The sequence below is a fragment of the Rhinatrema bivittatum genome, chromosome 14, assembly GCF_901001135.1.
Source record: "Rhinatrema bivittatum chromosome 14, aRhiBiv1.1, whole genome shotgun sequence".
NCBI lineage: Eukaryota > Metazoa > Chordata > Amphibia > Gymnophiona > Rhinatrematidae > Rhinatrema > Rhinatrema bivittatum.
In genome coordinates this window covers 777,053-797,249 of record NC_042628.1, presented here as the reverse complement: position 1 = coordinate 797,249, position 20,197 = coordinate 777,053, and the positions used below count along the sequence as shown (strand labels likewise).

General features: G+C 46.3%; 1 protein-coding gene across 2 annotated transcripts in view; it reads right to left on the bottom strand.

Annotated features, from left to right (window-relative positions):
* The window catches only part of SCNN1B (sodium channel epithelial 1 beta subunit), a 61,389-nt gene that overhangs the window by 29,268 nt on the left and 11,924 nt on the right, over window positions 1-20,197 (bottom strand). For both annotated transcript variants that reach the window (XM_029576549.1, XM_029576550.1), the window contains exons 2-7: window positions 18,738-19,059; window positions 18,255-18,570; window positions 13,291-13,481; window positions 7,417-7,520; window positions 3,014-3,177; window positions 1,135-1,242 (exon numbers count right to left, since the gene is read on the bottom strand). In XM_029576549.1, the coding sequence (XP_029432409.1) occupies window positions 1,135-1,242; window positions 3,014-3,177; window positions 7,417-7,520; window positions 13,291-13,481; window positions 18,255-18,570; window positions 18,738-19,051 (1,197 nt within the window). In that variant the 5' untranslated portion in view covers window positions 19,052-19,059. The remainder of the gene's footprint in view (window positions 1-1,134; window positions 1,243-3,013; window positions 3,178-7,416; window positions 7,521-13,290; window positions 13,482-18,254; window positions 18,571-18,737; window positions 19,060-20,197) is intronic.

Sequence of the window (20,197 nt, the reverse complement as noted above, 5' to 3'; positions counted from 1 at the left end):
AGTGGGTGAGCGCGGCAGAAGCAGCCTTTGAACCCATCGTGTGCGCTGGGTGTACGTGCAGGGCATGAGAGTGGGTGAGAGCGGCAGAAGCAGCCTTTGAACCCATCGTGTGCGCTGGGTGTACGTGCAGGGCATGAGAGTGGGTGAGAGCGGCAGAAGCAGCCTTTGAACCCATCGTGTGCGCTGGGTGTACGTGCAGGGCATGAGAGTGGGTGAGAGCGGCAGAAGCAGCCTTTGAACCCATCGTGTGCGCTGGGTGTACGTGCAGGGCATGAGAGGGGGTGAGCTTGGCAGAAGCAGCCTTTGAACCCATCGTGTGTGCTGGGTGTACGTGCAGGGCATGAGAGTGGTTGAGAGTGGCAGAAGCAGCCTTTGAACCCATCGTGTGCGCTGGGTGTACGTGCAGGGCATGAGAGTGGGTGAGAGTGGCAGAAGCAGCCTTTGAACCCATCGTGTGCGCTGGGTGTACGTGCAGGGCATGAGAGTGGGTGAGAGTGGCAGAAGCAGCCTTTGAACCCATCGTGTGCGCTGGGTGTACGTGCAGGGCATGAGAGGGGGTGAGCTTGGCAGAAGCAGCCTTTGAACCCATCGTGTGCGCTGAGTGTACGTGCAGAGCATGAGAGTGGATGAGAGCGGCAGAAGCAGCCTTTGAACCCATCGTGTGTGCTGGGTGTACGTGCAGGGCATGAGAGTGGTTGAGAGTGGCAGGAGCAGCCTTTGAACCCATCGTGTGCGCTGGGTGTACGTGCAGGGCATGAGAGTGGGTGAGAGCGGCAGAAGCAGCCTTTGAACCCATCGTGTGCGCTGGGTGTACGTGCAGGGCATGAGAGTGGTTGAGAGTGGCAGAAGCAGCCTTTGAACCCATCGTGTGCGCTGGGTGTACGTGCAGGGCATGAGAGTGGCAGAAGCATTTGAACCTGGGTCTCCTGGTTCCCTTTCTGTTATTCTCTCAGGGCAGCTTTCTGCAGGTGTTATGTACTACAGCACAGTACAATGTGTGCAAGGCACCAGAAGATTGTTCTGTGTCTTCAGGGGTCAAGTTAAATCCATTTCTAGCAGGACTGACAGTCCACTAGAAGTAGTTTTAGTGCATAATAACCTTTTCCTATTGTGGTGTTATTACAACTCCAGTACCTGGATTGAGTATGAGCCATTATATGCTCTGTACAGATTCAGCCAAGGACTATCGGACCCATCAACTGTGCATGAGCTGTACGGTGCACCCAAATGCTGAATTTCATCCTAAAATAAGAAAGTTGCATTATTCAGAATTTCATAGTAGAATTCACTTCAACAGGAGAATAAAGAGGAAGAGTCTGCACTGCTTTGCCATTGGGTCAAAGGGCAGGACACTATGCTGCTGTGTGATATGTGTAAGAACAAGACAATATTCTGCCATATGTAAGATGTGTGCTTAAGGAATAAAAGTTGGATACTCTGTTGGATATATGTGCAGAGCGTGAGAGAGGGACACTGCACTGTGTGCTGGATGTACATGCAGAGCGTGAGAGAGGGACACTGCACTGTGTGCTGGATGTACATGCAGAGCGTGAGAGAGGGACACTGCACTGTGTGCTGGATGTACATGCAGAGCGTGAGAGTGAGACACTGCACTGTGTGCTGGATGTACATGCAGAGCGTGAGAGAGGGACACTGCACTGTGTGCTGGATGTACATGCAGAGTGTGAGAGTAAGACACTGCACTGTGTGCTGTATGTACATGCAGAGCGTGAGAGTTGGACAGTGCGCCATGTGCTGGATGCACGTGCAGAGTGAGAAAGTGGGACACTGTGCTGTGTGCTGGATACACGTGCAGAGTGAGAGAGTGGGACACTGTGCTGTGTGCTGGATGCATGTGCAGAATGTAAAAGTGGGACACTGCGCTGTGTACTGGTTGTACGTGCAGATCAAGAGTGAGTTAGTGTGGTGCTGGGTATACATGTAAAACGTGGAAGCAGGACACTGCGCTATGTGATGAGTGAACATACAGGTCATAATAATAGGTCACTGTGCTATGTAGTGGGTGTATGTGCACTACATGAAAGTGGGATAACCTGCAGTACTGTTTGATGGGTTAACATGCAGGTCATGAGTGTGGGACACTGCATTATGTGATGGGTGAATATGCAGGTCAGAGTATTACACTGTGCTGTGTGATGGGTGATCATTTAAAACATGAGTGGGACACTGCAGTATTGTATGATGGGTGAGCATGCAGATCATGAGTGGGTCACTGTGCTGTGTGATGGGTGAATATGCAGGTCATGAGAGTATTGCACTGTGCTGTGTGATGGGTGAATATGCAGGTCATGAGAGTATTGCACTGTGCTGTGTGATGGGTGAATATGCAGGTCATGAGAGTATTACACTGTGCTGTGTGGTGGGTGAATATGCAGGTCATGAGAGTATTGCACTGTGCTGTGTGATGGGTGAATATGCAGGTCATGAGAGTATTACACTGCGCTGTGTGATGGGTGATCATTTAAAACATGAGTGGGACACTGCAGAATTGTATGATGGGTGAACATGCAGATTAAGAGAGTGGGAAACAGCGCTGTGTGATGGATGAGAGTGGGACTCCATGGTGCTGTGTGAGCAGTGATTCCCAAACCTGTCCTCAAGGTCTCCCAGTCAGTGAGGTATCCAGGATATCCACGATCAATTTGCATGACAGATATTTGTATACAGTGGAGAGAGAATCAAAGCAACTCTCAAGGATGTGGAATTTTGCAGAATATTTTTGTCTCTCTAACGTCTTGGCTTTGATATTCTAGGATACCTATGGCTGCCTCTAGAGTAGGAAAAGGTCACAAGTCCTTCAGCTTCTGCTAATGTGTTTTTGCTTTGTTAAGAAACAGTTTTAACAAACTACAGAGCAAAAATATTCTTTATCAAATTCTTTTAATGCCAGCGCTACTGTAAAACTTGTTCTGCTTTGGATTAACCAGTTCCAACCAATCTTGCTAGCTGGCTGGCTGCACGCCCATCAGATCACATTCTTTGTCAGACTCACCAACATGACCCCAATAGATGTTTCTGCTCCGGTCAGTGCATAGATGCCCAGATCTTTCAGGTAAGGGTAGCTTCTTTGCTCATGGATCATAATTACTGATGCAGCAGTAGACTGAAGGTACGGGATATATTCTTCCTGGTTGATATCCAATATTAATTTCAGGCCTGTGCAAGTAACAGTATGGAAATGCAAGATCCACTTAGCACAGCATAGACATTTTATTTCTTAGATTATTTAGTTTGATTTATATGCAAAATGCTTAACGTGCACACCTCACTTCTGCCAGGGCTTTAATAGAGCCTTGGTGTCAGTCCTGTGTTAGGTGGCCATGCGATTCCTGAAGCTGTGGATGTGTCCAGGGTCAAGTTCTACTATTTCTTACGCTCATATTTTACCTTCACAAAGGCAAAGTGACTCCCTGTCACCAGTAAATTGTTTTATAAAGATGAAAGTTTGAGGTAAGAGAAGCCACTGCTGTTTAAATAGTAATTCTAATGGACAAAGAACATTTTGTTAGAACAATACTAAAAGGAGTAATTCATAAGATTAAAAACTTGCAGGGGGCATGGTTATTTTCTAAAAGTACCATCCTTGAGGCCCAGACAGAATGTATTCCATACATTAAAAAAGGAAGGAAAACCAAACAACTGCCCACATTGTTTAATAGTGAGGTGAAAGAGACAGTTAAAGCCAAAAAAGCATCTTTCAAACAATAGAAAGCAGACCCAAATGAGGAAAATTGGAAAAGTTAGATGTAAAAAAGTAATTCAGCAGGCTCACAGAGAATTTGAAAAGAAACTTTCCCTAGTAGTAAAAAAACAGGTAATAAAACCGTTTTCAAAAACATCTGAAGCAAAAAGCCTGTGATGGAGTCTTTTGGGCTGCTAGATGACCCAGGGGAAAAAGTGGTACTCAGGGAGTACAAGGAAATTGCAGTAAACTAAATTAATTCTTTACCTTGCTCTTTAGGAAGGTTATTCCTACTCTAGAAACATTTTTCGATGGTGCTGATTCTAAGTGAATAAACAAAATTGCTGCAAAACTGGAGGATGTAATAAATCAGATTGACAGACTAAAGAAAAACAAATCACAGGGACCAGATGGTATTCTCCCCAGAGTTCTGAAGGAACTCAAACATGAAATTGCAGACTTGTTTCTGATGATCTGCAATCTCTCATTTAAAACAGCCACAATACCTGAAGACTGGAGGATGGCCAATACAATGTCAATTTTTAAAAAGGGTTCCGGGGGTGATCAGGAATATACAGACCAAAAAGCCTGATTTCTGTGCCAGGGAAAATGATAGAAGCTATCCTTAAAAACAAAATACTGAGCACATAGACATGGTTTAATGGGGGAGAGTCAATATGAGTTTTGCAAAGGGACGTCTTGCCTTATCAATTTATTAGATGTTTTTGAGCAGATAAAGATGAGCCAGCTGATGTAGTGTATTTGGATTTTCAGAGAGCATTTGATAAAGTCCCTCATGAGACTCCTCGCAAAATTGGGAGGTCATGGGTTAGGAGTCAGTGTCCTATTGTGGATTGGTGACTGGATAAAAGGCAGGCAACAGAAGGAGGACTAAATGGGCAGTTTTCCAAACGGAGAAAGGTCAATAGTGGAGTGCCCCAGAGGAGCTATTTAGTATATTCATAAATGATCTGGAAAAGGGAACAGTGACACAAAATTGTTTTGAGTCATTAAAACTGCAGCAGATTGTAAAGAGCTGCAAGGCACTATGAGTCATGCAGGTGGAGTGCAGTAATGCAAAGGAGCTGCACACGATGGGGGCAAAGGTCTGATGTGCACAAATCGAGAGAGAAACCTTGGGGTGATAATTCTGATGATCTGAAGATGGTGAAGCAATGTGACAGGGCGATAGCTAAAGCCAGAAGAAGGCTGGGCTGCATAGAGAGAGGAATAACCAGGAAGAAAAAGGAGGAGATAATCCCCTTGTACAGGTCCTTGGTGAAGCCTCACCGGGAGTACTGTGTTCAGTTCTGGAGTCCGTATCCCCGAAGGGACTGAGACAGGATGAGGCGGTCCAGAGAAGGGCGACCAAAATGGTGTGGGGTCTGCACTGGAAGATTTATGAGATAAGACTGAAGGACCTAAATATGAATATCCTGGAGGAGAGAAGGAACAGGGGAGATAGGATACAGACTTCTAAATATCTGAAAGGACCAACATCAGGAAATATTTCTTCACAGAGAGGGTGGTGGATGCCTGGAATATCCTCCCTAAGAGATGGTGAAGACAAGAACAGTAATGGAATTCAAAAGGGCTTGGGATAAATACTGAGGATCCCTAGATGCTAGAGAATGGAAATGAAGAAATGCGATCATTTCTATTAACTTTAGGTGTAACATTTCTGCATGTTTATTCTCCTAGTTATTGGTTAAACATACTACTTGTTTTTTTACCAGTTAATGTGTTTTTTATTGTAAAGTGCTTTGCTGAATTAATGTTTTCTGTAAACCGAGGTGATGTGCCACACGTGCTGCGGTATATAAAACATCTTTAAATAAATAAATAAAATAAATGTGCACTGAGCGGCAGTTACTAGCCTAAGCAACCTGCTGGGCAGACTGGATGGACCATCTCAGTGTTTATTTGCTGTCATTTACTATGTTACTATAAGACTGGCATTAAATGACAGATGCATAGAAACATGACAATAGATAAAGACCATATGGTCCATCCAGTCTGCTCATCCATCCAATTAATTTAACATTATTTATTTATTATTTTATTTATTTTGAACTTTTCTATACCGACATTCATGTGGCAAGATACATATCATATCGGTTAGCAGTGTAACACAATATTGCAACAAGCATTACAGAGAACTGGGAAAACAGTGGATAAAACTGGGGGTAGAATAAGCAGCTGTTAACCAGAGAGACACTTAGAGAACGAAGAGTCTATTAGGCAAGAAACTGTAAGTCCACACCGGAGAAGTTTAAAATAAATATAAGTAAAAATAAAGTAAATAAAGGTACAATAACAGGTCTGTGAAGGATTACAATTCTCATCACCTCCTTAGAGATCCCCTGTATTTATCCCAAGCTCTCCTGAATTCAGGTCCTATCCTCATCTCCACCACCACCACCACTGGGAGGCCGTCCCATGCATCCACCACCCTCTCTGTAAAGAAATATTTCCTGAGATTACTCCTGAGTCTACCCCCTTTCACCCTCATCTCATGACCCCTCATTCTAGAGCCTCTTTTCCACCCCCTGTGCATGGAAACCTTTATGGTATTTGACTGTCTCTATCATATCTCTCTTTCCTCTAGGGGTGTACATGTTCAGATCTTTAAGTTTATCCCCATGTGATTTAGAAGGAAGACCACAGACCATGTTAGCAGCCTCCCTCTGCAGTGACTCCATCCTGTTTATATCCTGTTGAAGTGAGGTCTTAGCAATATCACCTCCCTTTTTCTGCTGACCATTCCTCTCCCTATGCAGCCAAGCATCTTTCTAGCTTTTATCATTGCTTTATCGTTCTGCTTGGCCTCCTTAAGATCATCAAATACAATCACCCCAGATCCTGCCCCTCATTTGTGCTTAGAAGAATTTCACCTCCAATACTGTGCCTTTCCCTTGGGTTTTTGCATCCTAAATACAATACTCTCCATTTTTAGCATTAAATCTCAGGTGCCAGACCTTAGACCATTCCTTGAGCTTCGCTACAAGTACAAAGTAATGCAGCTAGAGAAAAATAATCCCAACTATAGGCGCGTGATGCTGGGGTCCATATTACGCGTCACCACTCACTTAGAATCCTGTGTACAATTCTGGAGATCGCACCCTATAAAGGATATAAACAGGATGGAGTCGCTGCAGAGGGAGGCTACTAACATGGTCTGTGGTCTTCATCATAAAGGATATAGGGACAGACTTAAAGATCTGAACTTGTACACAAGAGAGGAAAAGGAAGATATGAGAGACCTTCAAATATCTGAAAGGTGTGCATGCACAGGAGGGGAACCTTTATCAATGGAAAGGAGGCTGCAGAACGAGGGGTTGTGAGATGAGATTGAAAGGGGGAGGACTCAGGAGTAATCTTAGGAAACCTTTCTTTACAGAGAGGGAGGTGGATGCATGGAGAAGCCTCCCTGTGGAGGGTGAGGGTATCAGAATTCAGGAACGTCTGGGATAATTACAAGGGCTATCTGGGGAATTAGTTGGATGGATGGGCAGACTAGATAGGCCCATGTGGTCTTTTTCTGCCATCATGCACCTCTGGGGACAGGGAAATACCTACAGTACCTGAATATACGTTGCCTTGAGGTAGCACTGAAAAGGCACGAGCTGAATCTAAAATAAAAAAAATACTGGAAGTGCTGTGATAGCACGGCCGGGCTAGAGCTCCTCCATTGCCCTTTACAAGGTTCTCACCAAATTCCACTCCAGGATTGGTAGAAAACAGCACATCCTCATCCTGTCCCCAGTTGAAGATGTAGCAGTTTCCATAGTTGGGGTGAAACAGGTGGGTGAAGTTTCTGAAAGATAAGCACAAAGTGAGAGAGAATGAAAATCCTGAAGGGGAAAAGGGTGCGTCTCTCATCAGCTCCTGATCGTTGGTGAGGCCTGGAGGGAAAGGGTCCCACACTGGGGAGGGGGACGGGATGGGGGCAGAATGCAGCAGCTCTCAGGCTCTTAATGGGAGGCTGGGGGAGGGCTGCAGCTCCCATGGGATGGAAAAAGCATTGGTGGTTCACTGTGAGCAACTTTAGGAACCACAAATTTCAATTCAAACGTATTCATGGAATTATAGCCCCACATTCAATCTATAAATGAAATAATGCTTTGGATGAACTTAAGAACATAAGATGTGCTGGCGAACTAACCTCAGGGCCCTGCAGACAGTGCAGAACGTGTTGCCAGAGGATGTGGTTAGTGCAGTTGGTGTAGCTGGGTTTAAAAGGATTGGATAAGTTCTTGGAGGAGAAGTCCATTACCTGCTATTAAGTTGACTTAGAGAATAGCCACTGCCATTAGCAATGGTTACATGGAATAGACTTAGTTTTTGGGTACTTGCCAGGTTCTTATGGCCTGGATTGGCCACTGTTGGAAACAGGATGCTGGGCTTGATGGACCCTTGGTCTGACCCAGTATGGCATGTTCTTATGTTCAGATGGGCAGTGCAGCATGCGGCTATGCAGGAGACCTCACTTTGTGTCCGGGGCTGATCTGCTGCCTGCATGGTGGGCTAGGAGGTGTAGTGTTTGACTGGCCATGGAAGGGCCCCGTAATTGGCCACCCTCACTCCAGGAGCTGCCAACCCACCCTTTGCCGCCATCCTGTTTCTCCCACTTGGCCCTTAGGCATGCATAAGAGAAGATAAAGGTCCCACCGCAGGGAAGCAGCTGAGGTGCCTCGGCAACACGTCCTCTGAGTAGCCTGCAGTGTGTCCTCATTACCTTGCTTTGTGCCTTGCCCTGCCTGTCTCTCTGCTTATGTCTTGCGCTAGCCTTGCCTTTGACTAGTTGTGTCCTGCCTTGCCTTGCTAGTGCCATGGACCTTGTCCCGTTCCTACTCTTGCCTTGTTCATGCTCCGCTGGTCTCCCCTGTCTGGTCTGGTTTGCCCTGCCGTGCCTGGTCCCTGGTGTCATATTCATCTTGGCCTGATTTCCTGGTATTGCCATTCAGTGTCATCAGTGGTCTTCTTACAACACAACACAGTGTTGGAGCTGTTATGAAGTTGGCTGTGTTAGGCTTATAAGCAGCATCACATTAGCTAAGTGCATTTATGATTAAGAGGATGGGTTAAACAAAAGGGAGTGTGGGTGCTATATTGAAGCAGCACATGAATGAAGTTTAAGGTGCTTTGTCTTTACACTATTTGCAGGCCGTTGCGTGGCAAGAGACAGTTTATTGAATTTTTAGCACCAATGGTCTGATGCTGTGTTCATATGTTGAAGTAGTTTAAAAACCGTTTGAAGTTATATTTTCTTCTTCTATATCACTTGTGCTAAGCTTGAAACATGTACATTTGAACAGCAGGAGCTGCCATTCTTGGGCTACATTGTTTCCCGGGACGGGTTATGCATTGACCCAGAGAAGGTCAAAGCATCAGAGATTGGCTCCAACCTATCGGCCTCAAGGCCTCTGCAATGCTTCCTTGGCTTCATCAATTATTATCAGCAGTTCATGCATGGGTACTCCTCCTTGGAGGCCCCTCTCACAGCCCTTAGCAAAAAGGACACCGACATCAGGCACTGGATGGAAGAAGCCATACAGGTCTTTAACAGCCTCAAGAAGGAAGTCCTAAGGGATCCCTGTCTCCATCATCCAGATCTATCAAAATTCTTCATTGTGAAGGAGGATGCTGCGGCCGTTTGGGTAGGGGGCCACAATGTCCAAGGAACCCTTTTACCATACTTTTTTGTTTTCTAAGAAGTTTACCCCTGTGGAAGGGAATTACACGATTAGGGACTGGGAGCTTCTAGCTGTGAATCTGGCACTGGAAACATGGCACCATCTGCTGAAAGGTCCTAGTTATTGGATTACAATTTATATGGACCACAAAAATGTAGTATATCTCCTGCAGGCTCAGCGTTTGAACCTTTATCAGGTCAGATGGTTGTTATTTTTTGATTGTTTTGTCTTTGATCTTTGGTACTCCCCTGTGGAAAAAAATCAACGGTCTTTCATGGTCGTTCAAAACCGAAGACTCCCTGGAACCTCCTCACCACATCATAGTTCCAGCGAGAAATGTGGTCACTGCTACAGTACCTGTTCCACCTGGAAAGATGGTAGTTCCCACATGTCTAAGATACTTAAATGGGCCCACGACTCCCGCCAGGCAGGGCAAAACCAGTGTCACTAGTTCTTCGCCATTACTGATGGCTTCCTGTGAAGCATGATGTGTGGCAATACGTGGAATCCTGCCCCCACTGTGCAATGCAAAACAGCTCTCATGTTCACCCTTGGGGGGCTGTTATAGCCATTGCCAGCCCCCGAGGAACCCTGGACACATCTGGCCACTGTCACTGACCTTCCTCTCTCTAATTACTACATCATTGTCTGGGTGGTGGTGGATTGCTTTTCTAAGATGGTTCACTTCACACCACTCCCCAGCCTTCCCTCTGAGCTGGAGCTGGCCTGCCTCTTTGTTCAACACATCTTCTGTTTACATGGGCTTCCTGCTTACATTCTCTCAAATCGAGAAATGCAGTTTACTGCCTGTTTTTGGAAAAGCCTCTGTAAAAAAAAAAGTGCTATCACGTTGGATTTCACCTTCTCATATCACCTGCAAAGCAATGGATAGACAGAGTCAACCAGATCCTCAAAAGATTCTTGAGCGCCTATGGTAATGAACGTCAAGAGAAGTGGGCTTCACTTCTTCCCTGGGCAGAGTTCTGCACAACAACCATGTGGGAAGTTCAGCTGGTTGCTCACCCTTTCATATAGTCTTTGGATAGCATCCTAGGGTGCCACTTCCTGTTCCAGTGTCCGTCTTCTGCCCTGCAGCCAACACTATGAGCCAAGATCTGAAAGGTCTTTGGCAAAAGCCACACCAGCTTCTTACTGCAGCGGCCAGTCGATTCAAGAAACAAGCTGATAAGAAGCAGGGACTGGCACCTCAATTCAAGCTTGGGGAACTTGTGTGACTAAGTACCCAGAATCTACACCTTAAGATGTCTTCAGCTACATTTGCACCCAGGTATGTGGTGCCAAGTCCCATTATCCCCCAGGTGGCACCAGTGGCTTTCCAATTGAAACTTCCATCCATGCTCAAGACACATGTGTTCCTCGTCTCTCTCTCTCAAGCCAATGGTCCTGTCATGCTCAAGACACGTGTTTCTTTTCTCTCTCTCTCTCAAGCCAACGGTCCTGTCATGCTCAAGACACATGTATTCCTCGTCTCTCTCTCTCTCAAGCCAACGGCCCTGTCATGCTCAAGACACATGTGTTCCTCGTCTCTCTCTCTCTCAAGCCAACGGTCCTGTCATGCTCAAGACACATGTGTTCCTCGTCTCTCTCTCTCTCAAGCCAACGGTCCTGTCATGCTCAAGACACATGTGTTCCTCGTCTCTCTCTCTCTCTCAAGCCAACGGTCCTGTCATGCTCAAGACAAATGTGTTCCTCGTCTCTTTCTCTCTCTCTCTCTCTCTCAAGCCAACGGTCCTGTCATGCTCAAGACACATGTGTTCCTCGTCTCTTTCTCTCTCTCTCTCTCTCTCTCAAGCCAACGGTCCTGTCATGCTCAAGACACATGTGTTCCTCGTCTCTCTCTCTCTCTCTCAAGCCAATGGTCCTGTCATGCTCAAGACACATGTGTTCCTCGTCTCTCTCTCTCTCTCAAGCCAATGGTCCTGTCATGCTCAAGACAAATGTGTTCCTCGTCTCTCTCTCTCTCTCTCTCAAGCCAACGGTCCTGTCATGCTCAAGACACATGTGTTCCTCGTCTCTCTCTCAAGCCAACGATCCTGTCATGCTCAAGACACATGTGTTCCTCGTCTCTCTCTCAAGCCAACGATCCTGTCATGGCCCTCACAGCTGCCTCCTAAACCTGGTGGGGGGGGGTAATTTCTGAGGGGGATACTCAGTACGAAGTCCAGAAGATCCTAAACTACAAAAAAGAGTGCAGAACAAAATACAATACCTTATTTCTTGGAAGGGCTTTGTCCCACAAGAGAACTCATGGGAACCTGTTTCAAAACCTCCAAGCCCCCCAACTGCTAAATGAATTCCACCTAAGCTTTCCCCAAAAGATGGAGCCTAGAGGCTTGAGGAAAGGGCTTAGAGGAGGGGACACTGAAACGTTTGGCCGGCTGTGATGAGCTGAACTCACCCTTGTGAGCTTCCGACCTGCCGAAGCTGAGGTGTCCTCCTTTGTGCTGGGAATGCCGCCATCCTGTTTCCCCCACTGGGCCCTTAGGTGTGCATGTGAGGTCCCTCAGCAGGAAAGCAGCTGAGGTGCCAGGAGATGATGTCAGTGCCAGCTGAGGATTTAAACCTCAGCTGTGCTTCCAGTAGACTGCAGGGTGTGCTGCTCTCTGTGTCTCCTGATTACCTTGCTTTGTGTCTTGCCCTGCCTGACTCTCTAACTTTGCCTTGCTCTAGTTGTGTCCTGCTTTGCCTTATCAGGTTCCTGGTCCTCATCCCGTTTATACCCTTGCCTTGTTCCTGCTCTGCTGGTCTCCCCTGTCTGGCCTGGTCTGCCTTACCCAGTCCTTAGAGTCATATTCGTCTTGGTCTGATTGCCTGTTACTATCCTCTGCTACAGACTCAGACCACTCTCATGCCTGCGGCCTGGTATGGACCTTTGGTATGGATACTTCCTGCTTGCTGCCTGCTCTGATCCTTGGCCTGAACCTGGTAACCATCTGATCACTGCCTGTCCTGACCTTAGCCTGTGTTTGGACACTCTCTCTGACCGCCCCCAGGGACATTTGCCTGCTGACCCCTGGAACCCAAGGGCTCAACCTGCAGGGAACGGGCTGGTATATGTGAATGTCCAGCTGAGTCCCAACAAGAGGAGTATCGGCCAGCTGTCGGTGTGGGCCATGCCACAGCCTAAGGGCTGACATCAGTGACAGGAGGTACTGTGGATGCACCAGGCCTGCTCCTACAGTGACACCTGCTGGCCAGTTAAGAGGAAGATGCAGTCTCCTGGTGAAAGGGTCAGCAGAGCAGATAGGCAAGAAAGAAAGTAATAATGACCCTGTTTCAGGGGACAGGAAGTTATAGAAGAAGAGGTCATGATACAAGATAATGGAGAAACACTTTTTCACAGAAGGGGTGGTGGAAGTGTGGCATGATCTTCCAGGATGGGTAGTGGCAGCTACAACAGTTTAACAGAGTTTAAGAGGGCCTACGATAAGTACAGAGGATCCTGAGTTGCTGAAAGTGGAGAGAACAGAAAGCTGGACGTACGGACATGACGTTAAGCATTCGTATTGCTGTGCTTTATTAGGACTGCCAGAATGTGCAATGTGGTTAATATGAAGTGCCAGAAGTCCTAGTGGTAACACCAGCATTGTGTGAGAGGCTGCAAGCTCAGTGATAACAGAAACTCAGGCGCTCACCTAGCCTGGGTCTGTCTGGCAAACTATGTGGGGGATTTGGGAGGCTGGATGCCCGGGCAACGTGTTAGAGTCTTGTGGCTAGGAATGGAGGGAACTGAATATGCAGAGGCCCTGCAGGTGGTGCCACTCTATGGCGGGCAGCAGGGATGCATCCTTAGCAGTAAGGACAGGTACCTGGGCAGGCTGGAAACCTGTGAGAGACGACATAATCACTTCTTACATCCATCTTACTGACCTGTAACTGCAGGGTTGTACCCCATACAAGCAGGTGAGAATCATATCCTCTGCTGTGTAGCCCATCTTTATCTTTTCTGAGTCTGGGATCTCGGAGAAGATATTGGAAAACTGCAGCACATACCACTCACTGACAGCCTGCACAGCACTGGAGAAATTGCGGAAAGTGCATTCACTGCCATCCTTGGTGCACTGGAGGAAGAGAAAGCAGTAAGAGACAGCTAAGCCTGCAGGCACTCAGGCACCGCATTGCCAAACCAGGAACTCTCTAGAAATTTGCATCAATTGCTCCATCTCAGGGCAAATGCTAAAAAGCTGAGGGCCAATCAGTTTGCTGCTCCAGCCATTGCCCTTCATCAAGCTTGCAGGTAGTGGAGGAAGACGCCTGGAGCACAGGATGTGAGGAGAAACTGCAGCCCAGACTCACCTGAAGGGAGAGTAAGGGTGCACAAGGAAAGTGCTGGAGTCAGGGAGAGAGGGAGGGGAAGAAAGCTGGGCTCGCGTCTGGATGGTGGAGGTGATGGGGAGAGAGAGTGTCGGTTAGCAGGGAGGGGGTGGATTACAGAAAGTTGATGGGATGAGGGTAAAAGGGGGAGACTTGGGAGTCATCTTAGGAAATATTTCTTTACAGAGAGGGTGGTGGATGCATGGAACAGACTCCCAGTGGAGGTGGAGGAGATGAGGACAGGATCTGAATTCAGGAGAGCCTGGGACAGGCACAGGGGGTCTCTGAGGGAGGGGTGTGTGGATGGCTGTACAGTCTTTGTCTGTTCTCATGTTTCTATGTTACAGAGAGGGTGGTGGATGCATGGAACAGACTCCCAGTGGAGGTGGTGGAGATGAGGACAGGATCTGAATTCAGGAGAGCCTGGGACAGGCACAGGGGATCTCTGAGGGAGGGGGTGTGTGGATGGCTGTACGGTCTTTGTCTGTTCTCATGTTTCTATGTTACAGAGAGGGTGGTGGATGCATGGAACAGACTCCCAGTGGAGGTGGTGGAGATGAGGATAGGATCTGAATTCAGGAGAGCCTGGGACAGGCACAGGGGGTCTCTGAGGGAGGGGTGTGTGGATGGCTGCACGGTCTTTGTCTGTTCTCATGTTTCTATGTTACAGAGAGGGTGGTGGATGCATGGAACAGACTCCCAGTGGAGGTGGTGGAGATGAGGACAGGATCTGAATTCAGGAGAGCCTGGGACAGGCACAGGGGATCTCTGAGGGAGGGGGTGTGTGGATGGCTGCACGGTCTTTGTCTGTTCTCACGTTTCTATGTTACAGAGAGGGTGGTGGATGCATGGAACAGACTCCCAGTGGAGGTGGTGGAGATGAGGACAGGATCTGAATTCTTTTTAATTAAATCTCTACTGTGCATGCTAAGGCCTAAAAGTGTCAATCTGCTTCTGGAATCCCAGCACGAATGGGATACGTCCTCTCCACTGCACCTCCACGAATGGGACACACCCTCTCCACTGCACCTCCATGAATGGGACACACCCTCTCCACTGCACCTCCACGAATGGGACACACCCTCTCCACTGCACCTCCATGAATGGGACACACCCTCTCCACTGCACCTCCACGAATGGGACACACCCTCTCCACTGCACCTCCATGAATGGGACACACCCTCTCCACTGCACCTCCACGAATGGGACACACCCTCTCCACTTGCCCCTTGCCTGTGCTCTTGCTAAGCTGGTCAATAGTGGTCTGACCTGCCCAATGTCAGCAGGGAGGCTGTATAACCAGCCAAGCAGAGAGATAGCAACTCTTACTCAGGACACCAGCTTCCCTGTGCCAGTCCTGTTGCACACTCTACTTTTCTGGATTAACATATATGCTCCTACCATGTTCATGTTCTACAGGCAATTCTTTAGTGTGTACACAGTAAAATTTTGTGCATAATACATTATGCATCACCTTATTTCATAGGTATGAAAGTGTGGAGATATAAGGAAGCAGCACTTTCACCAGTGTTTGCCAAGAGAGGCAACAGAAGGGGTAGGGATACGACGCCAACAGCTCCTCGGTGTGAGTAACACCACATCATCAAGAAATACAGCAGAACATAAAACAAGAAGAATCCATACAACAACAGGACATAAAACAGGTACAAATCTGGATCAGCTCCCAGCTCTTACAAGTTTTTTCCTGTCTGTCTGTGTTTCTTTGTATTTCTAGGCGTGTTTCTTTATGCATGTATGTGAAAAGAGAATAAAAGCTTTACAAGACTTGCAAACTTGATTCTCCAGCTCGCAGGCATATACGTCCAGAGGACAAGCAGCTTTATCAGGCTATGAAAGCTGAGAACATCCTCCAGGAGAAAGGCAACTTCTGTTCACCTGCTATGATTGTTCACACCAGAGGACACTTTATTCCAGTCTTAGAGAGACACCAGGTGGGCTCATTTCAGATAAACCATTCTAAAAAATCAGGTTAATTTGCATATTTTGGTTAACTTGAAAACCAGACCTGGTTGCATCTAACCATATTCTGCCTACCTTATTTTTTAATTAAAACCTCCAGAATTTCACAGCACAGGAATGTACTCCATTGTATCTATTGCAGATTTCTGTGAGTTCCTACAGGATCTCACAGCGCAGGAGACAACGTCCTCCCCTGTATCTAATGCAGGTCTCTGGGAGTTCCTGCAGGATCTCACACTGCAGGAGACAATGTCCTCCCTTGTATCTAATGCAGATCTCTGGGAGTTCCTGCAGGATCTCACAGCACAGGAGACAATGTCGTCCCCTGTATCTAATGCAGGTCTCTGGGAGTTCCTGCAGGATCTCACAGTGCAGGAGACAATGTCCTCCCTTGTATCTAATGCAGGTCTCTGGGAGTTCCTGCAGGATCTCACAGTGCAGGAGACAATGTCCTCCATTGTATTTAATGTAGGTTTATGTGGGCTCCTACAGGCTCTCACAGCACAGGAGACAATACTGAATCTAATGCAGGTTTCTGGGAGTTCCTGTAGGATCTCACAATGCAGGAGACAATGTCCTCCCCTGTATCCAGTGCAGGTCTCTGAGAGTTCCTGCAGTCTCACAGCACAGGAGACACTGCCCTCCCCTGTATCTAATGCAGGTCTCTGAGAGTTCCTGCAGGATCTCACACTGTAGGAGACAATGTCCTCCCCTGTATCTAATGCAGGTCTCTGAGAGTTCCTGCAGGATCTCACAGCACAGGAGACAATGTCCTCCCCTGTATCTAATGCAGGTCTCTGAGAGTTCCTGCAGGATCTCACAGCACAGGAGACAATGTCCTCCCCTATATCTAATGCAGATTTATGTGGGCTCCTACAGGATCTCACAGCACAGGAGACAATGTCCTATCCTATCGACAAAGGACAGGCCTTCCTACTGATTTTATTGGATCTATCGGCAGCTTTCGATACTGTTAACCACGCCATATTACTAAAGCAACTGGCGAACATCGGTATTGCAGGATCAGCACTAACATGGTTCAAGACATTCTTAGAAAACAGAGGTTTCAAAGTTAAAATCCACAACAAAGAATCCCCCAGATACCCATCTTCACAAGGAGTTCCTCAGGGTTCCTCTCTCTCACCAACACTTTTCAACTTATACCTTCTCCCGCTTTGCCAACTGCTAAACAAATTGAACCTAAAACACTTCATATTCGCCGACGATGTCCAGATTGTGATCCCCCTCCAAGAATCCATCACTAAAGCTCTAGAACTTTGGGAAAACTGTTTTCAAGAAATTAACGATCTCTTATCCAGCTTAAATCTTATTCTAAACCAATCAAAAAGCGAATTCATGCTAATCTCTCCAGATAATTGCAAAATCACTACAAACCCGCCAGCCAACTTGCAAATCTCAAAAGTAAGAGATTTAGGAGTTTCTATAGACAACCGGCTAAATTTAAAATCGTTTATCAACCAAACAACCAAAGACTGCTTCCACAAACTGCACGTATTAAAAAGAATAAAACCCCTATTTCATTTCCATGATTATAGAACAGTGCTCCAAGCAATAATATTTGCGAAAATTGATTACTGCAACTCTATCCTTCTAGGCCTCCCATCATCCCACACTAAACCTCTCCAAATGATACAGAACACGGCAGCAAGAATTCTAACAAACAAAAGGAGAAGAGATCACATTACACCAGTCCTCAAAGACCTTCACTGGTTACCAATCCACTACAGAATAATTCATAAGTCCCTCACCACAATCTACAAAAATATCCATGGACTGGCTCCACTCCATCTACAAATAGCTCTCAAAAAACATTCCTCCAACAGACCCATCAGAGAAGCATATAGAGAATATCTACAAGTACCTCACAACAATACCACCCAACATATAACATTGAGAGATCGGGCCTTCTCCACAGCAGGTCCCCCACTATGGAACTCAATCCCCTTAGAATTACGACAGGAACCATGTCTTCCAACCTTCAGGAAGAGACTTAAAACATGGCTGTTCATGAAAGCATTTCCGGACCCTTAATGATTCACTTCCATCAAATGCAGCAACACTGAGCATCTTCTATTAAACTGAAACAGACAATACCAACCAATCACTACAATGTTTTACTTCTTGTTAAACTTTTTATCTCTCCTCTAACTCTAATCCCAGTTAGAATAACCCCTGTTTTATTGTAACTTTTTCTTCTACGCACTTGTTATACTTTTGTAATGTATACTCTTACGTTTTAGCTATGTACGTTATAATGTATTGCTCACCCCTTGTTTTATGTAAACCGACATGATACGAACTGCCGTGAATGCCGGTATAGAAAAACACAAATAAATAAAAATAAAAAATAAATCCTGTGTCTAATGAAGATTTCTGGGAGAACCTGCAGGATCTCACAGCACAGGAGACAATGTCCTCCCCTGTATCTAATGACGATTTCTGGGAGAACCTGCAGGATCTCACAGCACAGGATACACAGCATAATGTAACCATCCAGTCAAGTTTAAAATGGAGCTTACCATTTGCATTGCTATTTTGAATCTCTGGGAAAAGGATGTTGTATTCTGTGGGCTAGAATTGGTAGAGTTAGTTGTTGAGTAACTTGGACTGTTTTCAAAAATATTAATAAAAACTGGATTATCTGGATCACTTTCATCAATGACAAATAATGGGATGTAGTTCCATAAGCGTGGATCTAGGGTGTGCGAGCTGTTCGTAGTGGTGGGTGGAAGTTCTGCTCCTGCTGTCGCAGGCTGGCTGGAGATCTGAATTCTGTTCAGAGCAGTGGAAACCAGGTCATCCAACTCCTGTAGCAGATGCTTGACCTTTGAGTACCTAAACAGAGGGAAGAAAAGTGCTCAGCAATTCTGCTCTTGGGAGGCTGCCATCTTGTGCTCCAGTCACTAGATTATGCTAATGAAAGATGCGGCACTCGCAGGGAAGGGATTTATGGCACCAGAATCTCCTTCGAAGCAATGGGAGCAGGAAATGTGATCACTTACTTGAAAGGATTTGCATTACACACAGTGACTGCCGGGAATTGGTTTTTTCTGAATCCGATGGAGAGAGAGACACTGATTCCATATGATAGGTAGGTCTGTATGAGGAATCCCCACTGCCAGAAAACCAGCGCTGCAAATACAAGGGTCAGGATAAACCATACGACTTTCTTCTTTGGTCCCTCTTTGATGATGCGTTTGGGTCCATGGGTGTTGGTATTATCACAGTACCAGACCCAGAGCTCTTTGTAGGTGTATCCAGGGCCCTTCTGCAAGCGATGCCAAGCTCGTGTGCAGTATCTGCGCAGCGTCTTCATCCTGCAGCCTGACAAACAGAACAACATCTGTGTAAGAGTGCAGCGTTCAGTGCTAAAGCACAAAGTCTGCTTACCTCATAGCTTTCTAGTACAGAACATGGGATTCATGTCTGGTGGAATCACTGGTTCTGAGAGGGAGCAGAAATGTTCATCTTAAGGAACTGTACATGCAGAATTGAATAAAACCAGACATCCAAAACCATCCACCTTCCTCCAGCCAGCACCCCACTACCATCTTTTTGCTTTTGACCTACAGCCTGCCAGCTCATTCTCAGTATTCTGCATGCGGAGCATCTTCAAGATGCAAATTTATTTTATTTATTTTATTTAAACATTTTTATATGCCGGCATTAGTTGTGGACATCATGTCGGTTTACAGTAAATGGGTTAAGCTTGGAAATTACATTTTAACAGGGAAAGCAAAACTGGGAAAGGGGGTAACAAGAAGTAGCTGAGAAGAGAAAGTATAACATAACGTGGTTCCTCAATGTGAGGAAAAGAGTAAACGCAAAGTGGATTACTTTGGAAATGGTGTGATGGCCTTTTATTCTGGGTAGGCTTGCTTGAACAACCATGTTTTCAATTTCTTTTTGAAGTTGTTTATACATGGTTCGAGGCGCAGGTCAGGCGGTAGGGTGTTCCAATGAGTGGGACCTGCGATCGAGAGTGCCCTGTCACGTGTAGAGGAGAGATGGGCTGTTTTCAGGGAGGGCACAACTAGGGTGCCTTTTTTGGCCATTCTAGTGGGTCAACTGGACTGAGGAGTTGTGAGAGAGAAATCTAACCAGTTGGAGTTGTGGGTGTGAATTGCTTTATGCATAATGGTGAGGGTTTTGTAGATAATACGGGAGGCTATGGGGAGCCAGTGTAGGTCTCTAAGGATGGGAGTGATGTGATCATATTTACGGGAATTTGCAATGAGTCTCGCTGTGGCATGTTGTAACATTTGTAGTGGTTTAATGGTAGAGTAAGGGAGCCCTAGGAGAAGAGCGTTACAGTAGTCTAATTTGGATGAGATGGTAGCCTGGATAACTGTACAGAAATCTTGGGTGTGTAGGAGAGGTTTGAGTTTTTTAAGCACATTAAGTTTGAAAAAGCAGGCTTTGAGTATGGAATTTACGTAGTTCTTCATACTTAATTGATGGT